The sequence below is a fragment of the Accipiter gentilis genome, chromosome 5, assembly GCF_929443795.1.
Source record: "Accipiter gentilis chromosome 5, bAccGen1.1, whole genome shotgun sequence".
Classification (NCBI taxonomy): domain Eukaryota; kingdom Metazoa; phylum Chordata; class Aves; order Accipitriformes; family Accipitridae; genus Astur; species Astur gentilis.
In genome coordinates this window covers 16111342-16136958 of record NC_064884.1, presented here as the reverse complement: position 1 = coordinate 16136958, position 25617 = coordinate 16111342, and the positions used below count along the sequence as shown (strand labels likewise).

Below are 25617 nucleotides of genomic sequence, written 5' to 3'. Positions count from 1 at the left end.
ATCATTCCCATTAAAAAGGAAAAACTGATTCATTAGTAAACAAAGAGCTGTAACAACCACATGTTCCTATGTCACAAACAACTCCAATCAGCAAATACCTTACTTTAATTCCCTTGAAATACAGTGTTGGCTTTTTTAGGGGGTATTTTTTTGGGGGGTGGGGGTGGGGGTGGTGTGTGTGTGGTTTTTTTGTTTTTTGTTTTTTTTTTTTTTAAAAAAGGTCAACAAATTGGCCTAATCCTCCAGTCCAATATTTGGAAAGTTGAAAACGGAAGAACTCATGATTCTTTCACTTGGAAAAACCAAATGCTACAAATTAAGCATTTTGCTATGTGTGGAGCAGATTGTAAAACTAGGATAAATAACTCATTATATTTCATTAAATGCTGGATACATTAGATTAAAGCTAGTCCAATGTAATTGATCTAGGCATTATCAGCCTAGACTGGACATGCAAACAGCCAGTGAAGACAACTAGTTTGGTTGACAATTGATTTCTATCTATGGATTTTACTTGGGAATTAAAGTAAAAGAGATGTATGGAATCTAAACAAAGTTTTATATGAAGCAGCAATATAGCCTTATTAGATACTGGACACAATAAACTGATAAAATAACATGGCATGTAGTTACATATGTGGGAGACTGGAGAATTAAATGAACACATAATCCATGGTGGATGGCAAAAAGATTTAACTGGCATGTCTGGAATCAAAATAGCTCAACAAATGTCCAAAGCATGAAGTAAATTGAAAAGGATATTCCATTTTCCTCCATTATGCCAGGTGTTATTGTACATGATGGATCAAACTGCACAGAGAAGGAGGAGCAACAAAAAAAAGTTAACAAAGTTAGAAGGCAATTGAGCTTGCTGACGTGCAAGTTTCACTGAGAACTATGTGGGATGAAAAAATTTTTAAGTCAGGACTTGCAAGAATTCAGGCTACATTCGCTTTGGGCTGGGGCAATGATTCCTAAGTGCTCTGTGACCAGCAGTTCAGCAAATGTAAGCCAGCAATTACAGAGATGTATCGCTATGAAAGACAAATTAAGACAGCCAGATGGGACAAAGAAAAATTTGGGTTTAAGAGATTTGGAGAGATGTTATATTTAATAATAACACATTTCTGAGTTTTCTTTTTCTGTGGATTGACCTAATACACTGAGATTCTATTTTTCTGAGAGTATTCTGACACTCTTAGAACAAGGTGAACACCTCTCTGGGTGAAAATTATGACTTTACATATATACAGGTACATATTCATACACATGTGTTTAACTGTATTGCAGTGCGTGTCATTCCTCTCATCCCTATGCAATGTTCTCCTCTAAGTTGAAAGTTGTCTGTCTTGTTGTTTCAGTAGGTTATTGTACATAACTTGCAAGCAGGGGAAAACGCAGCTGTGGATACATAATGTCTTTTTCATACATACTTTTTGTTGTTCTCTCTCTGCAGCAACGTTACGTTTTTCTAGTCCCCAGGCTCTCATAAAATCTCGCAGGTAGCCAAATATTGTTCCCACTCCAAAACCCAGGAAAGTAAGAACAGCAACATACATTGGTGCCTGTTCAAAGTGCTCAGTAATTGCTTTTTTGTGGAGAGTTCCATTTGATATGCCATTCTTCTAAAAATATAGAAGAGAAACTTGTGATTAATACATTTCATCTCATCAAAGCTTAGATGTTAGACCTCTAGGCAAATCTTTTTCTCTAACACACCAGAAATTAGGAAAGACATTTAGACCTCACACTGTCAGCTGATGCAACCTATACCTGAAGAGGAGGACTTTTAACACTGCAGTTGTTACTGATCACTACAAGTATCTTCCATTTTCTCTCCTCTCCACCAATGTCCTCAATTGCAGGTGTCTTCAACACCACTCCCTTGTCTATTTTGAAACATGAAACTTATGAAAGATTGGCAACGTATTATTGTGTAATTAGACAATTATTTCAAAGGTGATTAAATGGAAACCACAGTACTCTGTTCTTGTGAGACAGAGCTATAAAAAGGGAAGGGCAGCATTAAAAACTCACCTACACTGTGCCTGACTCTGCTTCTAGAAGTCTTGTGTAACCCATTGCAGCAACTAACCTATATACAACAAATCCTGTCTAAAATAGGGCACCTTTAGTATGTTGTTCTTCAGCTCTGAGGAAGTATCCAAAACAGCTATGATCCTAGACTTCTATTTCTGTTCTGATTTCACAAATGCTTTTAGTCATATCTTCAGTGACCTCTTCCATACTTCTAAGGCTACTTAAAAAAAAAAAAAAAAAAGGGAGAAGAAAAAAAAAAAGAGGAGAGAAGAGATACACGGACACCCTTCTTGTTGGAATTAGTGACCCTATTGTGAGCAACTTCTTGAGATTTACAACCATGTGTGGACAAAATATTTTGTCTTGAAAATATTCTAAAATTTCCATTTTCAAATTAAAGCAGCTAAGTTTTTCAGTTGCAATCTTCTCAAATGAACTTCAGTAGGGTTATCAGATTATTCTTTGGAAGAGAGGCAAATCCCTTCTGCAAAATATGATGACATTTACAGTTACTGTCTAGTAACAGCCAACCTGCCAATTAAAAATAACAAAATTTAATCTAGAAAAAATAGTGCCCTCTTTAAAAAAAAAAAAAAAAAGAAAAAAAAAAGACACAAGACATACATTTTTGAGCATATTATAAAGCAAGACTACCATATGAAGAAGTACCAGTAATACATTGCTGCCTGTGGGATGAATGAACTAAAAATGTAGATTATCTATTTATGTAATGCAGCAAGCTGAAATAGAATAATCATATTAAGAACAACTGCAAATTCACTGTACTTGCCAGACCTAGAGCATTATTGATCTTCATACTGCTTTAATTGTGAGATCTAGAGTATTATTGATCTTCATACTGCTTTAAAATGCCTTTATCCTCAAAAGATATTGATTTCAGTAGTAACTTGCTGTCCTATCCTGGATTCACAAAGGTTTTTTTTTGCGGGGGAATTAAAAAAAAAAGGTGTTGGGCACAAGATAGAATATAAAGATTTTGAAGGAAACCCAAAAAGGAAAAAATTGCTGGTAGGGCTGAACAGAAACAGTTTAGACTTTGGAAAGACTTCGGAAAGACTTCCTGCCCTGCAAGGGAGAAGGAATGCAGGGCTGGCTCTTACCATGTAAGCATAGACCTTTGAAGCAATGCTACACATGCATTCCTACCTCAAGCTAATTGGTCTTTTAGGGCAACCTATTTACCATGAAAAGCATTTTATGAGGATGAGTTAAATACATGGTCAAGTCATATTTCACATGAGCCACAAGAGCTGTGTGCACACAGCGACAAGATAAAGTATTTATTTCATTAAGGATTAAGCTCAGTCATATTACCTGACCTTTGCCATGAGCTAAGAGCATACTTATGGTCACCTATGGCAATTCAGTTGACATCGTAGCTTGTCAAGCTGTGATGGATGTGACAATGCGTCTGAGCCCGGAGAAGAGAATTAGCATGATGATTCACTTTATCAATTTTATTAAGAAACACTTTGTTGTTATATATCTTATTGGTAAAGGAAGAGGGAAGCTCATATCAGACTCCTGCATTGCAAAACTCTTCTTCCACAGTAAAACTAGTCTGTTGTGGAACTCTCATTTCAGCTGCTCCTGTTTTATGCAGTCAGTATGACATATGTATTTAAACATGTAATCACTGTCACCTACTATCCTTAATACAAACAGCTTGTAGTAAACGGTGTCAATAGTAGTAAAGTACTAAGAATGCCGAGTCAGATAGTGACACATATTCTCCAGTCTATGAATGATGAAAACCAAGAGTCTTCAAACAGTGCAAGGTTAGTACAAAGCTGGGAGAACAAATTCAAAAAAATACAGTGACATCTTGTCTAAAAACTAAAGTGAGGAAAGCAAAGAGCATTTCATCCATCCCTAGCATCCCACAAAAAAGTAGAGAAAGAGCCTCAGTATATAATCCCAACTTCCAGCAACTGGTGGCTTTGAGATCTCATGAGCCTGTGTTATCACATTTAATAGTCATCAAGGGATAACTATGAATTTGTTCATAATTTTTGAACCCATAAATACTGTAGAAATGAATTTTGATAATTGATTTATTTTTTAAAAGAGAGTATTTCCTTTTTTTTATTATAAAATTGCCTGATAATTTCATTTGACAATTTACTTTGACCTCTGTTGTCCAGCTTTCCTACTCAACCAGTTACACAACTCATAATTTTCTGTACTTAAATGACTTCTGCCTCTCTATTTGTCTCTTCCCAAGCTGAAGAATCTTAATCTATTTAATTCTAGCCTAGTCTAGTGTCCTTGTCCTTACACAGATTTAAAAAATAAAAAAAAATATCTGTATTTTAATGCTCAACTTTGTCTTCCTTCTTCAGAGTTCAATAATATCTTTTTGAGATGCAGAGGAAGGGAAATAAAATTGCATACAACACTTGAGGGCACAGTATGGATTTATACATCTGCGAATGATGCTTTGTCTTGTTTTCTGTTGCTTTTTAAAAAATTGTTTACATTCTATTTGCCTTCTTGCCACAGTTCACAGTTTCAAAAATATCTCTTATGATTACAATGTATCCTTCCTCAGTTGCAACAAATACCTAATTTAGAGCACACTGCTATTTGTGCATTCTTAGGATCATTTCCCTCTCCAATTCATTCATTGTTTTTTATTTAGTGACCTGCAATTTTGTCTACTGTTTTATCAGCCTTACACATTACCAACAAGAACTTTCTGCAATGCTTGTTGTTCAGAGCTTATTTTTCACTACCCTGAAGAATTTGGTATTGTGAACGCATATTGTCACCTATTTCTCCTCATTCCTTTCTCCTCATTTCACCATTGGTGAAAATGTGAGAGAGCACATGTCCAATAAGAGATCCCTGAGGGACTCCATTTCCTGCATCTCCCTAGTCACCTTTTCAAAAATAGTATCTTATTTGTAACCCCCCCCCATTTCTCTGGCAAAAGGGCCAAATTAAGCACCAGCCCAGAGTTATGCAGCAATTTTATGTTTGGCTTCCTTTAAAAATCTCAAGTAACTACCCTTCGTGATATACTAATCCACATTTTATTGGCTTGTTGTGATGGGTTAACCCTGGCTGGATGCCAGGTGCCCACCAAAGCCCTTCTATCACCCCCCCCCCCCCCCCCCCCCCCTCAGCTGGACAGGGGAGAGAAAAAATATAACAAAGAGCTTGTGGGTCAAGATAAGGACAGGAGAGATCATTCACCAATTACCATCATGGGCAAAACAGACTCAGTTTGGAGAAAATTAACTCAATTTATTACAAATCAACCAGAGTAAGGTAATGAGAAATAAAACCAAATCTCAGAACACCTTCCCTCCATCCCTCTCATCTTCCCGGGCACAACTTCACTCCTGGATTTCTCTACCAACCCCCCCCAGCGGCACAGGGGGATGGGGATGGGGTTTATGGTCATCAAACGTTATTTTCTGCGGCTTCATCATCCTCAGGGGGGAGGGCTCATCACACTCTTCCCCTGCTCCAGCATGGGGTTCCACCCACGGGAGACAGTCCTCCACGAACTTCTCCAATGTGGGCCCTTCCCACGGGCTGCAGTTCTTCATGAACTGCTCCAGCATGGGTCCTTTCCACGGTGTGCAGTCCTTCAGGAGCACACTGCTCCAGCATGGGTCCCCCACGGGGTCTCGAGTCCTGCCAGAAAACCTGCTCCGTGGGCTCCTCTCTCCACGGATCCACAGGTCCTGCCAGGAGCCTGCTCCAGCGTGGGGTTCCCACGGGGTCACAGCCTCCTTCGGGCACCCACCTGCTCTAGCGTGGGGTCTTCCATGGGCTGCAGGTGGATATCTGCTCCATCGTGGACCTCCATGGGCTGCAGGGGGACAGCCTGCCTCACCATGGTCTTCCCCACGGGCTGCAGGGGAATCTCTGCTCCAGCGCCTGGAGCATCTCCTCCCCCTCCTTCTGTACTGACCTTGGTGTCTGCAGGGTTGTTTCTCTTACATGTTCTCACTCCTCTCTCCAGCAGCGCTTTCTCTCTGTCCCAACTTTTTTCCTTCTTAAAAATGTTATCACAGAGGCGTTACCACTGTCACTGATGGGCTTGGCCTTGGCCGGCAGCAGGTCTGTCTTAGAGCCAGCTGGCATGGGCTCTCTAGAACACAGGGGAAGCTTCCAGCAGCTTCTTACAGAAGCCACCCCTGTACACCACCACCCCCCCCCCCCCCCCCCCCCCCGCTACCAAAACCTTGCCACACAAAACCAATACACTTGTTTTTAAAAATTCTGCTGGCATTCCAAATCAAAATAGTTTCTCAGTCGTCTGCCACAGAGTAAGTATACTTTCCAGGCACAAACACAAGGAATCTGTTAATGCAATGTAAAGACAACCAATGCATAAAGGCTATAGATGAAATTCAAAATGAATGGATGTTTTGCCATGGAGTTTGACAAATCTAAGATTTCATTGACTTCTCGGAAATCAAAAACACAACCAGGATATGCAACTTCTGTGTGTGGAGTCTCTGCTTAGCTTTATTAGATCATGCCGTCTTGTACTCTCTTAATACCAAAGGCCACACTGGCAGCTCAGCCTTATAACTCTGTAGCACATAGTTGTAGAGAACCTTTGTCAACAGATTTGGCAGCTGCCTTAAACCACAGCTGCAAATTGGTTTCCAGTAAGACACTCACAGCAAGAGAATTCCTGGGCAAGATTTTGATGCCAAGGAAGTCAACAGGAGTGATGCCAATGCAGTAAAGTCAGCTTTGAGTGCAACACCTCCTAAATCCCCATATTCTGTAGTTACCCAAAGTATTTTGAAACTCTTCCCTAATGAAGAATCCCCTCCTAAACACCTTCAGTTTTTAAAATGGAAAAATTAACACTAATAACAAATGTAACAGTGCTATTAGAATGGGCATCAGTATAAAATACTGAATATAATGGACACACAATCTTAATCAAAATAGCTTGTTCTAATAATAATGTAAACTAATCTCAAAGTCTGTTAAGCACACTCCTGGTAACACCTTTATAAGAAAAGTTACCAAACACGATATTTGCATTAGGAAAGAAAAATAAAAGTTACCTATGCAATATCATGAATAATACTTAAATATTTGTTCATACTACCCTTAAAGAGAGGAGAGAATTTTTCATTGCATTTAGGTCCTGCAGCCTCTGGAATAGTGCTAGTTGGCATGAGCCAGATTTGTATCAAGGGGAGAGCTTAGAATTGAACAGCATAGACATAGTGTCACGGTACTAAACCTGTGTGCTGGTCCTGATTAACTTACTAGCTAAGAGGTAACCACTTACTCTGGCTTAAGTTAGGAGTAAACCTTTGTGAGTTTAGTTGCATCAAGGAAACTAAGACCCGAGAATTCATGTTTTCATGCAAGTCTGTTCTGTAGAGACAACATAAACTCTAAAGAAATCCAGAAAACCCAATCTGCTTTTTGAAACCTCTCCTTAATTAAATATTTTTTGAGCTATTATGGCTACTTCCAATACAGCAGTAGTAGCTGCAGACAGCTATATCCTTGAAATAAACCTACTGGGAGAATAATAAAGTCTTTGTCTTTAAATTTAAGTTGCCCACTAGGAAAAAAATCTGATCCAGAATTGTATGAAACTTCATTTTACTCTCCCCCAGTTTAAGAAGAATGTTTCTTCTGTTTCTGGATCAGATTTTATCATGTTGTTGCATACAACCTATTAAAAAAGCCATGCAAGTTGACTGAGATATATAAAGCTTCCAAGACAGACATGTATGTGAGAAGAAAGGTGTTGAAAACTGTGAACCAAGTGACAGCCATGTTTGCTCAGTATCTGCCGATTTCAAGATGACACTGAAGTCTTGAGCAAATTAGGACAGTGCATTGCTACAGCTAAAAACTGATGGGAGAACAGACTGATAATCACTGATGCAGTATCTGATTGCTTGCAGATGGTTTGGTTCTAAACAGATGTTTCCTCCTTAACGTTAGAAGAAAACATCTGGGACAAGACCCTAAATGTAGGTGATTTTAGATGTCCTAGGATGTGTGAGACAGCCACATGGTGATGACAGGACCTATAGAGGCCCATACCTGTCTGGAGCAGAAGCTGAAGATGGGAGTACTGCAGGGTTCGATTTTAGCTGTGAGAAGGGTATGGTCTGGCTGAATCCCACTCAGAGCTTGCCACTGGATAGTCACAGTCTGAGGTGACCGATGTGCAATTCTGTCCCCTATGGATCATTGTCACCAGAAGGTTGTGTGTCAAAGAATAAAACTGTAAGTTTCTATGCAAACCTACTAGGTTGACTGCCATAATTATTACATTTTCCCCAACTCACCATACCTAGGCATCCATTAGAGACTGGGAGATTCTTAATAATTGTGTGCAGTCCCCAGGAAAAGAAAAAAGGAAACTGAAATTATGAAAATCAGAAGTTTCCTATAATGACTATAATATTGACACATTGAAATTACTTCACAAATCTCTTCAGTTACTGGCAATGATCCTTCACTTTAAGCATGTGGTTTCTTTTCTGTTACAACACATTTCAGATCTTACAGGCTCAAGTTTCTAAGATGTAAACCAAAAATGGCTACATGGGGAATTCATAGCTTACTGAGCTATACAGACAAGACTTAAATGAAAAATGTTTGTGAAACTTGTATACCTAGAAGGTGCTAAAATGATGGTTGCAGTCTCTTGCAATGTGACAAAGCCACAAGAAGGTATAATCTTTACACAACACAAACTATAAATAGCAACCAAGCCAAAAAACTTTAGTTCTTAGTACTGTGTCTGCAGAATACTTGTTTAGCCTGATTATTGATTTCTGCTGAAGTTTCAAAAAAATATATATACCTGGTAGTAAGGCAATCGATAAGGACTAAGAATAAAATTTCCAAGACTGTCCAGGAGGCTTAGGAAATATAAGACACCTTCAGAATAATTTAGGAATCCATGTGTTGTTGAACTTGCTGGAGATTTAGAATTTAACAACTCAAGAACTCTGAAGTTCGCTCCCTGTAAACAGTATTAACTGCTGCTTGTTCTGTTCTGCTACTTGAGGTTTGTATGAAGGTCCTTCATACAAAGACCCTTTATATTGGGTCCTTTCACCATACTTTTCACAAGCACCAGGAAACGGCTTTGGATTTGTTAATCAACTGTCATCTAAATACTGACTAAAAACTTGCAGCCTCTCTGTACAAATATTCATGAAAGCATACTACAGGCAAATACCAATAAAGGTATGAAAAGACAGGATCTTCACCTTCCAGACTTGCACCATTTTTTGTCAAGCACAAGTGAAACTCCAACTTATTCACCTTATAATAAATTCTTTTAGCATCAAATAATCAAGTCCTGCCGACTGTGACACTAATAGTATGAAAATACAGAAGTGAATGACAAGCACATCAGACATATACTGTTAAATAGAAAACATTGTTATATAATTTGGAAAACAATACCCTTACTATACAATTTTCAGACTAACACTTTACTCTGATGCTAAAATGATTCTTTGGAGTGCAACATAGGAGGTTGGAAGGATGCAGAAGACTTACTCATAAATAATGTTCAGGAAGAAAAGAAGCTGGTAGAAGTCTAGGGACAGCAGTGACAAGAGGTCCAAACTAGAACAAAGATGAAATTAGAACAAGCATGTTTCATTGTATTAGTTTTGTAAGTTTTTATGCAGATATTTATATTCATTGAAGAAGTCTCTTAGTCTGGTATGTCAGGATATGAATTTCTAGCCTGGCACACACTACAAGAAATGTGCATTCTGGCATCAGTGAAAGCTTATTTGCAAGTAATAAGTAAACCGTCTACTGTGTGCAATTTTTGCAAAACCTATCGATCGCCACGTGTTTTCATCTGGTATGAATTTAGTCTAGCAAGCAGAACTGCACATTGCAGAACTGTCAAAAGAAAAGCCACATACATCTCTTCACAGCACAAAAGCTTAGAGGCATGCACACAGACTCAGGACAAATGCCAGTAGCAAACTATGAAAATGCAATGTGATGATGGGGACAAAAATCTAAGAAAACACTACTTTGGACTGTAGGTTTCAGAAACTGCAATACAAACCATAACAGATACTATCCAATACCAACTAACTAAGGCACTTACATCAAACAGTACATGGGAGATAAAAAAAAAATTGCATAGTAAACTCTTCTCCCAATGGCTTTACATCTGTACATTGCAAGCAATAGCAAGAAACGTTAGAAAGAAAAAGGAATATGTATGCCTGATACAGCTATTGCTCTGTTCACCATCACTCCCAGAAAATTCAAAATGGACTCAACTCAACATAACTAGGAAGGCATGAGGGCAAAGATGGAGCTTAAGAATTTCAAATTATTAGAGACAAAACAATGAAGTTCACTACCCAGAGAGATACTTACAAACACCAGAAGGTAGTTCCTAACCTTACAGCAACTACAGAGCAGAAAGCCAGGCACACTGAATCAGACAAAAGAACTGGATAAAATGCATAGGTTACAGCAATCCTGACATAGTTCATGGCGTCAAGTTGCAGCAAGTGTTTGCTATTATTTCCAAAGCTTATAGTAAGCTACAAGATTCACACTGCCTGGCCTCATCAGAATATCTCCTGATCATTCAAATCATATGGCTTTGGCTTTAAGAATAAACAAACAAAAAAGATGATGATGAAGTGGTATCACTTCAAAAGCTGTCAGTTTCTGCACATCACTGGTAATGATCTAATCCAGGAAATTTCTTCCAGAAGAGATTTAGCATGTAGAAATATGTTCTACAGGTCTCATATACATTTTTGATAAGAAACTAGTTTTTGTTGGGATCAAGACTGTAACTGAATGGAAGGATACCTGAAATTATCTAACCAGACTGTTACTGATTTTGCCTGGTGTGGATTCTGAGCTAAAATCTACATGAAGCAATTCACCAATTCAATTTCCCTTGTAGTGACTTTGCAAAGAACACTGGAAAATGTTTTAACTAAGAATCAAATTGTTCTCCCTGCAAAATTCCATCATGAAGAAAACACTATAGGTCAACAGACAGATCTTATGGACTAACTTGCATAACTGAATCATCATTGTGTCCCAGAGCTTTTCCCATTATATAGTACAACAACTTCAGACAGGGCCAGGATTTTGCACAGGTGACAAATGGAAACAGTTTAATAATAACACACATATCCCCTATCAGAATGGATGTGTCCCTGGACTTTCCTGGATCATGCCAAATACATCACAAGCTTCAATCTTAATGTGTTAAAACTTCAGAAACAGTCTCAGGCCATCACTGCTTCCTGAGACGACAGCACCAGTTTTGATGAAGACTTCTGGAAGGCTTAATATATCAGGTCCCTTGTTAAAGTATCACAGATGTAATTTACAGTGTTCACACTTCCTACCTGAAAGTTGCATATCATTAGAATAATTTGCACATTATTCTAATTATTGTAAGAGTTATGCACAGGTTAAGTTAAACCAGTGTGCCCTCCAAGACGTTCCTATTATTGCAAGGAGTAACGTATCATATTTTAGAAAGGTGACGACACAGAAAATCATTGCCAATTTTGTTAATGCAATCAGAGTCTTAGCTGGATTTATGCTATCTCTTCAAAGGTAATGGGCTACTTTTAAATGATATTTAAATACAGATCTCTTGGTATACCACGGACGGAGAGGAAAGAAAGAGATATGAAATACCATAATAAAAAAATTACCAATTTAATGATAAGAAAAGCAGAATTTCTCAAGAACAGGTGAGAAAGAGGCAATCAGGATTTGTGTTGGTAGTTTTACAGGTAGGGGAATTAAAAACTCAGCAGGAAGATGACTATTTGGGTAGACAATGTCCTCCTCTGAGCTAGGACATTTTGAGCTTAAGCATCAAAAAAGAGCCCTAGGGGAAAAAAACCCATTCCAAATAAACTCACTTATTGTATAGCACCTAGGATTTTAGGACAGAAGAATTCAAGGAAGGTGAGGGAGACAGCCATTCTATAAATGTGCCAATAGTCTCACAGCAAATCACGGTGGGAATAAAGTTGAGAAAATGAATAGCTTGACACCTTCAAACACAAAAGAAGCTGTCTTAAGCAAGAAGACAGGAATTCATTTAAACAATAGTTAGGCAGCTTGGCAGCAGTGCCATAATTAATTTCAGATGGGCTATACCCAAGCCAGCATCAGAACTGGCATACATGATCAAATCAGTGCGCCATTGAATTTAACAACATGACAAGGGCTGCAACCCACCTATCCTCAAATTATCTTGCGAGAACCCCAGAAAGTTTACAGAGTAACCTGGATCCACCAACTTGTGCCCTAATGCAGAAAAGCTATATATTTTAACAGATGACAACCAATTACTTACTTTAGATTTTTTCCCCCCATCTAAAACTCTACAGAAACAGTAACATCCTTCTCTAGCCGTTTTTGTTTTTGTTTTTTTTTTTTTTTTTTGTTTTTTTTTTTTTGTTTTATTTTTTTTTAATTTGGAAAATAGCAAGGAAAGGTGGTTTCAATGTGTTATGATTAAGTAATGGCCACCTCTATACCTATGAGGAACTCACAGGTGGAGTCCTCCAGGATCCCAGAAGTGGTACAATAGTTCTGCAAGAGGCTGCCTCTTCCCACTGACTTCAATTTCTGCCTTGTACAATTGGAAAAAATTATCTGGGACTTGATGACTTCTTAATGTCTACTTAATTGTAATGATATTCATTAACCATTTTTAAATTGGGTAATTCAATCTTAGAGCTCAAAGCAAAACAATTGTATTCTACTTCAGTTGCTTGAAGATTAATAAAAAATAATCTAGAAACAAACTGTTACATGATTTATTTTTTTTAGTGCACCATACATTAAAATACTCTTTATAAGTTGTTCCAGTAATTATGTAAGTCATAACACTGACAATGAGAATGACTGGCTTTCTCTCATCTGACCCTTCTGTAACTATCAGGTTTGCAGAAATCATCCTTAAATAAACGTTCTCCTCAGGTTTTATACCAGTCTAGATATAGGCAAAAAGGAAAGTCCTCACCCCATCATGCACTAATTTTCATCAGTAGATCCACATCTACCTAGAGGCAAACACCTAGAAGCTGTGGTTCTTGGCTGAAAATACAAGGATTGGGAAAAAGAAGCACACCAGAAATTCAAGAGACACAAATCAGGTGCAAGAAAACTGAGGGAAAGGGGTGACTGAAGCATGTTTTGTTGGTTCAGCAAAGGAAGACACCTTTTCAAATGCATAGCAAGAAGCAAAAAGTCAGTTGAATTAGCCTTTGGATTTGAACATTTTTAATGTGTTATCTAAGAAAGCAATGGCTTATGCCCTCATGTTACCCCTCTGTCTGCAAGTACCCCTCTAGTAGCTTTTGAGCTCATAGACCAATTTCAATCAAATCTGATGGAAGAATAGAAGTCTTCAAGATATGAACTTTCCTGAGAGCTTCAGGAAAATCTGACCTTGATAGTATGAAGAGATCCAAATCCATGTGCTGAAGGAAACACAGTAACAACTTGGCTCTTTAGCCATTCTTGGAGTGAATTACACAAGCACAAGTGTAATGACCCATAAGCCAGCATCTACATAGCTCTGAACAAGGTTCAGCACATTCTGTCTCTTGCCTGTCTCTAATGTGAGGACGTGGTACGCAAGCTGGGATGTTCTGGGGTGGTAGAAGATGCTGGACATAAAATATGATGAAATCAGGCTTCGTTAGACCCATTGGTCATGGAAAAAACAGTTGTGGACATTTCACAAGCCTTTATCTTACTCCAATATTATTTCTTCCCATATTGCTGTGGGGCAAATTAAATAACAATACTGAAAACATTGCTGCACCTTGGAAGTAGTTTAAGTAGACATTAGGGTATCTTAACTCAAAGTTTTCATTTATACTGATCATAAAATGGTGGAAATCAAGGGACTCAGGAAAAGCAGGAAATGGAACAGCAGAATAACAGATTTCAGGAGAGCACAACTGTACTCAGAAATTGCAGGCAACTCTATAGGAAGCAATATTAAAGCTAAAGGGAGTTAGAAAAAAACCAGCCATCTCTTAAGAAAGTAATGTGAGGGCAAAAGGACAAACCACTCTAATACTACTAAGCAGCATGCAGGTCTCAGCTGAAGTACTCCATCCAGCTTTGGGCAACGCTTTTTGAGAAAGAAGAGGTGAATCAAATGGAGGGAGCTGGGAAGAGAAGCATAAAGTCTGGTCAAGTAAGTTATGAGGAAGGAATGAAAGAATTTGAATTGTCTAGTCTAAAGAGAAGAGAAAATCCTAATGACGGCAGCCTAAGAGTCTTCAAACATGTAAAAGGTAACTGCGAGACAAAGAGAATAATCTATGCTCTGGAAAGCATCAACATGCTTAAATCACAGCCAAGGTGATCTAAATCAAACATTAGAAAGAACTTTCTACTGATAAAAGCAGTTAAAGATGAAGCTAGAGCAATGGAGGTGTTTAAGATGGGTATAAACAAACCTCTGTCAGGAACATTTTATGTACAGTCAAAGCAATATTGTTTAGCAAAAGCTATCAAAAGGCAGTGCTGTTAGTCTCTTAACAAAATCCCCAAACAGACTGGCACAGTTTATGGGCTAAAATGTTCCAGAATAGTCTTCAAGATATTCTAGCATAAAACTAGGCCTGGATAAAACTTGAGTCTGCCTTGTTGTATAGAAATGGACTAGATGACATCTCGAAATAGTTGATACACATTTTGCACAGAGTGAAATGCAAGCAGATAGAGAGAACCTCTAAACCGTGGGTGCCGGAAGAAGGAAGTAGTTATACTGAGTTTCTGTTTAAAGTTAAAATAAAATTAACATGACTCTGGCTTTTGGCAGCTGTCCATATCTGGAGAATTTAAATCTGTTCAGCACACTTTATAAATCAGTGAACAAAGTTCTGGCTAACAAAAACTGTATAGACTTCTTTTTCCTTTTCTTTTGTGGCCACACAACCCCCCCTGTTATCTCTACCTCACTAACATCTTTATGTAACACCATTCTAGTATACCAGTCCTCTGAGAGATAGGATAACGCTTCTCTGACTTTTCTGTTAGGATAACACTTCTGTTCACACATCTGTGCCTGTGCTCCTAAATTTGGGAAGTACCGAGACAGACCAACAGTAGCTGGCAAAGCAAAGACTAGGCAGGACCATCTAGAAGGGATGTGCTGAAGCTCTGATCAACCATACACTCTCCTGAGCTACCTGACACACTTCAAGAACGACAGAAGATGCCTATACACCAATCTTATTTCTCAAATATGACCATTGTCAACAAAATCCAAAAGAAAGGCTCGCTCTCTCTCAGAAAGGAATGTAGTTTTGAAGCCTGTTAAAATGCAAAGATTCTAAAGTACTAGTAAAACAGATAGTCTCATATTTCTGAAAAAGTTGTTGTTTAAAGTTATACATGATAAGCAAGTCACAGTAAAACTTCACAGAGAAGATAAATAAACCTTTTTCAGAAGACCTCATGTTTCACCTCTACCCTTCCACATCTGCAAAAAAAAAAAAAGAAAAAATTACAAACCTGAACAGAAGATTAACTTTGTGCCCTTCTATAATGGCTGCTACAAATATATTTGTGCAATGAGGCAAATAACGAGCAATGATGAAAGGTGCAAGTGTCTACTACTGCGGAGAGAGATCTCAAATTTGTTCTGACAATTTTAGTTCATCTAGTAACTACTCTCAGAGGGTGAACTACATACTTACATCCTACCATTTAGCAGAGAAAAATAAATTTACTTCTGAGGAATGTCCACATGTGCAAAGTAATATATATGATCTCACTAGCACGTCCCATGGTACAAATCAGTTGATAAAGAATTAATAAAGCTCAGTTACAGTGGGGGAAAAAACCCAAACAACCTACCTGAGGTCTCATGCACATAAACAAATTTCAGACATAATGCTTCACAGTGAATTCTGAAACAATACTAACATACTCTGATAACTCCTTGTTTTACATTCTTTCCCATGCCACAGGGAAGGAAGTTCTGCACTCCCCTCATTCTCATATAGGAAATTAATCATCCTAAACTGAATTAAGAAATTTTATGTGCTTATCCTGACAGGTCCCTTATGGACTAATGGAAAAACTTTAACCTGTGTAAAAAATCAGTTGATACAAAATCAAGAATGACAAGAGGGACATCCAGATTAACCATCATAATTCAAGATTATATCCCTTTGGGGACCAAATTCATACCAGATAGTATGGCTGTCTCTTCCAACCCCCCTTTTTTCTTCATTTTCATGGATCAAAGCTAATCTCTTAGAGCATAACAGCTGCTGGAAGATAAAAAGTATAGTAAAACACTATTTGCAGTTCCTACATCTTAATTTTTTTTCTGCATTCTGCTCAGGAGGAATAAAGTGGAAGCTCTTAGAAAAAAACTCAGGTAGAGCTGCCCAACAGCAGGGACTTATGAGGTAGAATCCAAGGTCTGTCAGTGGGGGAATATGGCTAAGGCACAACTCGGCACTCAGGAAACGCAGCTATAGGCACCAGCACAAGGCCCCAAAGAAACTTCTAAAAAAGATGAATCTTGCTTCCAGAAAAACACAACTGTCAGCTGCAAAGGCTAAACTATGTAATTAGCTTGAGTTACCTGTTTAAATAATTGCCTGAATTATGGGAGGACCTGACGTTTCCAACATTGTTTCTTACTCTTCTCTTTAGCCAGGAGTGTTTCCACTCCAGGCTGGCAGGAGATCACACATAATGCCCTCCGCTGCCAAGCTGCACTCCCTATTTTGCAGTAAGTCAGTCTATGTGGCATGTGATTTCTGCAATGCCTGAAGGCAAGGTCTTGCCTCAGTGACATGCAGGGGCTCCTGGCACACAGCTTGTACAGGAGCTTGCCAACTGCTTCCTGATGCTGAGTTTTCCAAAAGCAAGATACCTTGGCAGTACCTTCCCTCTGCAAGAGATAGTGGCCCTGCAGTTGGACTCAGCTCAATCAGAGCAGTGGTCTGGCTTGAGTCTTGTCTACATCCACACAGAAAGAGATGGCAGTTCATATCCCCATCCGGTTATAGAGTCTAATCTCTGAAGCATACTATAAGCTCTAGCTTTAAGTCAAGTTAAAAAAGATAAATAAATCAGAAGTTTCTCCTTTTGTATGAAAGGAAGGTTAAGGCAGTTCAGACTAAGCTCAGTGCTCAGTATAGCCATGCCCATTGGAGCTGTTGTGTGGAAATGATATAGAAATGTACAGTGGAAGGCATTGACTTCCCTGAGAGACCTTGAAAGGTACCAACAAAAAGTTATACCCATTTCAGAAGAGTTGGAGAAAAGCAGGCAGAGAGATTAAATCACTTCATGTCAAATACTCTAAAACATAAATTCTGTGTTCAGGTAGTTTACTTACAGGTTTGCCTTGCCAAATGCATTGCTGCTTCATTCTAACATAATGACTACAAGCCAACGCACGGGGGTAAAATCCAGTATCCTCTGTTATTTGTTAATGAACAAAACAGATTAGAAGTGGATTTTAAGAAAGAAAAAACCCTGAACAATGGAAGAGTATCCAAACTGGGTTTCTACCCAGACACACTGCCCTAAAAGGTAGGGTTGGCTAGATCTATCTCCTGTATGCCAAAATTGCTTGAGGACAGCCAAGTACTAAGATTGGGTCCTACACCATGCCTAGAGAACTTAAAATGCAACTGTCAGGTGGTGCAGTGGTAGCTGAAGATATACAGGAAGGTATATAAAATAAAAATATAATTATGCTTAAGGTTCAGATTATCACTTATGTCTTGACTGGACTGGAATGTCAAAACTTTAAAGTACCCTCACTCAGGTGCATCACACCATGTAGATTATTTGCATTAAAACAGAACATAACCTCTGGGGGAGTAAATTCATGCCAAGAATGGAAAATATTTGACATGGGCATTCCTGCGCTGCCAGGAGAAAGGATCACAGACCACAGAATTTTGAAATATTTTTATTTTCTGTGGGAGCCATTCCAAAAATCTGACTGCTGAGTTTGCAAAGTAGAGCTGAATTATTTTGAAATTCCATATATGTCCCTGCGTCTCTGTAGTAAATGAGAGCTAAGTGTTACCAACTTTTTCCTGTGTTACAAACCTCAGTAGAATAATGTGGAAGGCTTGCATTCCTACACAAAAAACTGCAATTCTATCCTCATTTCCTAAGATCCATCTCAGTCCCACACAGCCCTCAAATCTGCTTCTGGTATCTTAAGAGACATACTGCACAGGAGACCACATTTCCCCAGAAATACTACAGCTCAGTTTTGGATTTGGAAGGAAAATTGTAAAATTTAAGTATATTCTTGAAGAATGTATGACAAAGTGGATTAAAGCACTCTTACTAGCCCAGACAAACAGAACAAGGATGTTGCAAACAGTTACAAAAAAGGTTATGCTAGAATTTTCCTAATGGGAGTACAGTAAAAAGCTGGCGCTAGCAGCCACAGCAAGTATTGCTGCTTTTGTTTTAACTTAACCTTCAGTCAACATTGAAGTATTTCATTTCAGAGTACTACATGTGAGTCAGTACACATGCTGGCTGTGAACTAATTCATGTTTCTGCGTCTGTCTGCTTGCCAGTCCTATTTCCTTGCTATTTGCAAAAAAAAGGAAGGAAAAATAAAGAAAAATCAATTCCCTTCCTTTGAGATTGCAACTGCTTGCAGATCTGCACCTTCGCCGCCTTTTGCCATTCCTTCCCCTTGGTTCCTTGCCTTCATCCTGGCTGAGATCACCTGCCACAGACTCAGCCCATCCACCTTTCACCTCCTCTTGGCTTTCCCTCTCTAGCCTCCAGCTATGCCAGCACCCCAAGCGAGCTCGGCACTCCCTTGACCTAGTTCTCACAGTGCATTTTGCTCCCTCAGGCAGCTCCACCTCACTCCACCCAAGCACTACTACACTGCTGAATGCAGCTTGCTCCTACCTCACTCCACCCAAGCACTACTACACTGCTGAATGCAGCTTGCTCCTACCTCACTCCACCCAAGCACTACTACACTGCTGAATGCAGCTTGCTCCTCGGGACAACCAAGCAAGCCAGACTCTCCAGTTCAACCACTGCTTTATCTCACTCCCCCATTTCCACACTGACTAGCCATTTGTCACTTGTGAGAGCACTCTTTGTCCCTTCTAATACAGATTTTTTTTTCTTTGTCCCTTGACTAATACAGATTTTACTAATCTTGACTTGAAAGTGAGAAGTTACAAAAATTCAACTATGATTCCTTGTCCCTCGTATTGCCACTTGAATAATTAGAAATTGTGTCACGCAAGTATGTCTTATTCACAAGTACACTTTTCTCATAACAGATGTGAAAGTGGGTCCTAAACCAAACTGTTTATTTATAATTGTAACCTGCCTAGCTTATGACATACAAGGCTTTGTACCTAGCTGATGAGTAATCTGAATATGCAAAACTAATGAATATTGGATAAATTAGGTATCAGGCAGCTCGAGAATTAATTTTCCTATTCCAAAAGTGACCAGTATCCATACATGAGGACCTATTTCTGGCAGCTTTGGGGACATCCTTCCATTCCAATGTTTTGCATGTATGTGCAATTTTGATTTTTTTTTTTCCAATTTAATTGTCTTTTCAAATTTTCAAAACACAAAATGTTTCAAAGTCACAGCGATGTTCTTGCCTACTCAATTGTTAAAACAGTATTGTTTATGAGCTCTGCTAAACCTTACACGCTGAACAATGTGGGCTGAACCCCCCCTCCCCCCAAAATCACAAACTCCTGTTCAGTTTTGCAATGATCTGCCAGAAAATGTGAATAGATAAAGAGCAGGTATATCTGCTTGTTTTAACCATTGCTAAATGAGGCTAATAAAGAAACAAGACTCCAGCAGTTGTTTCAAGTTAAGAAAAAAGTTCTTTGTCCAATAACATAGAGAGTAATACTGATTCATTTGCCTCTACCATGAGTTTCAAGAAATTGTGCCAGAAGATTTATCATCAGACTTGGTAACTCTGTTTTCCATCATGATCTCATAGTAAAAGCTGTTTCCTATTCCAAGAAGGTATAGTTGACAAATACAATTGCCTACACATGATCGATGCCCATCTCTCATATGTCTGTTGAAATATTGCATTGCAAACCCTGTGTGAGTCCTGTGGAAAATGGCTGGGTTTTTTGGCCACACAGCCAAGTGGGCATGTAGTACAGCCAAGAATGCAACACACTGTGCAATAGTGACTACACGTAGTCTTGAAATGTTAGCCATAAGCCAGGAAGGTGTACAGGGCTGGAAAAAAAGGAAGATAGGAATAAGCAGCAAACAGTGAAGTCTGCAAACAAATTATTGTCAGTCAACCGTGGTGATTACTTACTGAGAAGTGTCAGGGTGCAGAGGTATTTTAATTAGCTTCCCCAGTGAAGCATCACTCAAAACAAGAAGAAAACTAAAGAACCCTCAAATGTCCTCTGCCAGTCTTTTAAACTACATTTTTGAGGCAGAAGCCTTTCTTGGATATCTGGTTAAAAGCTCTTTAACAGGCTTTCCACACTATTCAAGTTATTCTGTGGGTAGCCCTGGAGAACAAAATATTCTAATTATGATCACCTAAATCTCAAGGAAGTAGTCAAAGCTGCCTAAAGTGCCTAACCATCAACCTTCAGCCCAAGCTTACAGAAATTACAGAATGAGAGGTTTGCATCTGTCCCATTTCTGTCTTTATGCTGACATCCCGAAACACAGCTCCCACTAGAATGCCGTTGCCGAGTAGGTGAGATACTTGATTAACAGGAGGTGAACTGAAATAATGCAGCCTTTGTGAAATGGCTAAACACCAACCAGATGACAATGGTGAGTCTGAATCTGCTCACCTTTGGATCAATGTCCTCTGAAGATGAAGAACTGATGCATTACTGAATTAGAATTGAACTGCTGCAAAACAGTAAGTATAACATTTAACTTGAACTCAAGTTTCCTTTGTAGATAGACTGGTAGAGGAGAAATTTCCCATGAGAAATGAGACCAAGATACACTTTTCTATCCAGACTTACTAGCAGCAACTAGAACAGGAGATAGGTCAACTGCTTTACACAATACTGATAACAAGTCACTGATATTTGAAAAAGTGGGAAGACTTTGATGAAAACCCCTGTGAATGAAAGTACACTTAATAGATACTGCTCCTATGTGTACCAAGTATTTTACAAGAAGAGGACAGAAAACAAAGTCTTTCTCTCAGAAAGTTTACAGACTAAATAATTCCAGAGAAATGCAATGATAAGATATGCACCATGCAGAAATGAGTTAGAGCAGAACAGAGCACTGTGAACTCTAGGAATAATAAATTCTGGGTTTCTACATGTGTTGCATGTTGACTGACTTTGGGGTCAAATAAAGCAACACACTGACAGAAACTTCCTTCCTATTTGGGACGTAGACCAAATCTCCTTTCTACTGCAGATTCTCCAGGGTACTGGAGGAATGAGTTCACACTACAGCTTCTCTTTCTACAGGGAATGTGCAGAGCTTTTCTCCTGTGCCCAGCTGCCTACTTAAAGGAAAGAGCTGATGATACGCCTTTGTCAAATCTGACTGAAGATGGCTGACTAGTTCACAAGTTGTTAAGGAGTTGACAGACAGATAGTATCACTAAATAAGTCTTGTTCCTATAGGAAACCAACCAACCAAGATTGTATAATGCTACCATGCTGAAAGAACAAACTATGGAGGTGATTCTTTTTTTCCCCTCATACAACACTCACCTTCCCTAACTACATGCATTTTTACACCTATAAAGTGTTCAGCAGGGAATAAAAATAAGCATGCCTACCTGATGTTTTAAGAACCTGCATAACTTTTCATTGAATGAAATTTTGTTTCCTGTAAATGTTAACATCTTTAAAACAAAATCACAGGATTACAATGCTTTGTTTCTCATCAGGTATACTGACAGAGTCAAAAAACCCAAAGTCTCTGATAATAATACTGACAAAATCCAATAAAAACATGCTTCACTTCACTTACATAAACCCATGTAATTCTCAGCCCATGAGACAAGTTTTCAAAAGGTCTTCAGTTATACGGAATCACAGATATAAAAAATTATTAATAGTACCTTATCTCTGCAAATTTTAAAGTATTTTCCACATATTGATGGGCAAAGCTGATTTTTACCTTCTGATTTGCTTGATTTAATTATGCTGTGCTGAAAGCATAATGAAGCTCATGCCAATGTTTTCAAAAGCATCAATTAATTGATACTTTGGGTTGGGGTTGAGATGGAAGCTGACAGAGCTCCATTTTTGATTTGTCATGCTTGGTAATGCCATCTTGTTCATTACTAGCAGAGAGTGTTGACTTTCACTCTTGCATAACCTCCAGAGATGGCTCTCTAATGCAAAAGCCACAGTGATTTCTTTACCAAATCAAACAGGTGATGACAGGACTTCCTTTACATAGTAAGACAATAAAGAGAAGACATTTCTCTTGTCACAACAGAAATTTAGGAAGAGCCAAGATGATAATGAAGTGCAGAGAAAAGCTTGTTGGAAATGGACAGGGGAACCTGTGTGCTTGGGAAGACTTTATACATGGAGAGATATAGAAGGATCTTGTAGACATTACTTTATGCTGAAAACCACTGCTGTAACAACAAGTCCTCTGCAAGGTTTCTACACTGAGCACCAATGCCCAAGGGCCAGGATTTTGGGGCCAGCCTGCTCAGCTATCCATCCTTACAATAGACATACGAAGAAAGGACAGCCTCCTTGCAGCCCTTCTTGATCCTGTATATCTCTGGTTAAAGACAGTCATCTTTTGCTGGATTTTATTTCATTAGCTTTCACTGGTGAGCAAAAGATGTGAGGAGGCCAATTAATTCCTTTTCAGGGATGCAATAAATTACACCTCTCCTGGGACAAAAGGTTTAACCCAAAGTGAAACTGAATTTTATTCAGTTCCCAGAGCACGTCTCCTGTCTCCAAATGCAAACTTACTCATAATTATTTTGCCAAGTCTTATTAATGCACACAGTGTATCTGACATTTCACATACTGCACGTCAACATACCAGTTTCATTAATATACATATGAAAATAAAGTTAGATTACAGACTTGATAAGCTTTCTATCCCCTGAAACCATGTGTAGATTTTAAGAACAAGCAATTACACTTATCATATATCAGCAGCATAATTGTCACAGAATGAAAAACCAAAATGATAACTTTTTTCTTTAAAAGATGTAGATTTTAGTAAATGCTCATTTTTTGTTTTGGAATCTGTACTTGTTCCTGCTTGGTTATAGGTAAGAATTAGATTTTAGAAACAAAGGTTCTGAGTTCAACTTGAAGACACACTGTTAAGACATGTATTGAAAGCCAAAAATTACTAATAGACAAGTTCCACCCATGTGGGATTGTTCCTAGACTATTTGATAAAGTAATTTCATATTTCTGAACCTGGGATGAGACTGGACTGTACACACACACAAAGCAGAATCTTCTTTGTAACACCCCTTATATATTCACTGACAGGTGCACCAACCCAATACTTAAAAGGCTTATAAAAATCTCACTATTGGTTCTTTTATAACCTAAAACAAGTGAAAAAAAAGCCCCAGGGATGATGGTCCATAGGTGAAGGATGATTGTAATTAGAAGAGAGTAAAAGGGGTAGGGATTGCATGAAAACAGATTGAACAGGGTTTGCTTCCTCTGTGATCAAAACAAAACAACAAAAACCCAAGAAGATTTCCTCCTACGGGATTAACACACCCTGGTACCTGCTAGAAACTCTCAAACAATCTTACCACCCACATATGCAAACAAAAAAGCTTGTTTATATAACAACGATGCAAGGAAAAAATTGCACAGGAAAGCAATGCCTTATATAAAGAAGATACAACATAAAGAGACATGCAGACACATATTTTTGTGCCAAAGTAATATGTTCCCTTTGAGCATGCCTGCTGTCAATAGATTGCTGGAAGTTCAAAAGCTCAGACTCATGAACTTACATGAATATGATCTTAAAAAGCTGGGAAAATATATTGAATTTTCAAATGTTTTCTTGGACCATGAAATGCCTTCAACAAAAGCTCATTCATTTTGAATTGTATTGTTTGGTGTTGGTGTTTGTGTAGCACCTGAAACTTTGAGGCTGATCAGCAGGTGGCCCAAGTAGGAGATATATTTGATCAGATCACAGGGCTGGGATTCTTTCAGGGAACAGCTTACAATGAGGTACAATGTGACAAGCATGGGTGGTCTTAAAATTATTTCTCAAGTTATATTCCCTGGCCTCCAAGGTTCCTGTCTAAATCGTTAGTCACTGACACATGGCTGCTAGGACTGGGTGAAAACATTTGTATCCTACCCTCTCCAGGCAGTGGCTTGGGTGATCTTTACAGATCTCCCCTACAATAGTGTGCACAAATGCCTGATTGCAGCTACCTTCAGGAAGTGCAACCTGGGGACTACAGAAAGAGAAATGTTCCTTTCAGAAGACAAACACAAAAGTTTGTGGAGGCACAAGGACTGGACAGGAAATTGGAATACAGGGACGGACTGAGGCACTTTCTTACAGAATAGCCCCAAGAAACTCAAGAACATACAAATGGCTGCTCTGATTCCACGTGTAGGCTGACAGCTTTGTGACTGTGAGAAAATTAGCCAGACTGAAGTCTCAGATAGCTATATGTGAGTCACAGAAAGGGATATATGACAGCTCTTCAGACCACATGAATCATCAGCAGCGACAGGGAAGCAGAAACTCAAATGGAAGTTGCTGGAGGAAGCAGAGTGCAGCATGATGTCAGCTGAAGTGGCTATGAGTCTCAGCTCACCACAGATTTGTCTTTCCTGTTGCTAAGTGAATAAATCCTCACTTCTTGGTAGGCTGAGGGGGAAAAGCAGATTTTTAGGCAGCGGGAGAAATGCCAGAGCACATAGCAAAGCCTGTGTTTGGCCAAGCAAATGAAGGAAAGGATACAGCTGAGTAATTTCCAAAGACTGAGATGATCAGAACAGACAAGGCTTTGCTGTGTTACACTGGATGTTCTCCCAGAATTTCAAAATACTTCAGGAGGGAGAAAGTCACCTGGCCCAAACAGGTTAAACATTACTTTGTGCTGAAGACATGGGTGCACATAGATGGTGTCTGTCCTGGGAAGTCAGCTCTTCACCTTGCAGTTTTATACTAGAGGTATTTCACTGAATGCTCTAGGTATCTGGCTGAATCAATACATCCTAAAGTGTGAAACAGTCCAGCTCCTCTTCAGTTTGGCACACAATACTGCTGGTTCCTGCTGCTTGCTCTTCTCCTTAAATGACATTTTTCTTCCCAATTCAACATCCATCCCATAATGAAAACTCTCTCAGACAATAGTCTCACAAAACTTCTGGCTTGGTTGCTTTCTAAAAGTGTTTTCTGTGGAAAAATTAGCTGCCAAGAATGGCAGGAATTCTCTGGCTGAAGCCACTGGTCATTGTAAGGAAATTTAATTTCCTGTTTTGCTGGTTAATGCCACAGTCCTAGCCACAACAGAAGTTAATTTTCTTTAAAAAGAAACTAAATAATAATAATCCATGAGAGAGT

General features: G+C 38.8%; 1 protein-coding gene across 1 annotated transcript in view; it reads right to left on the bottom strand.

The window, feature by feature from the left end:
• SPTLC3 (serine palmitoyltransferase long chain base subunit 3) overlaps positions 1-25617 on the bottom strand; it is an 87802-nt gene that overhangs the window by 50803 nt on the left and 11382 nt on the right. Inside the window, exon 2 of the mRNA XM_049801541.1 lies at positions 1434-1625. Within this exon, the coding sequence (XP_049657498.1) occupies positions 1434-1625 (192 nt within the window). The remainder of the gene's footprint in view (positions 1-1433; positions 1626-25617) is intronic.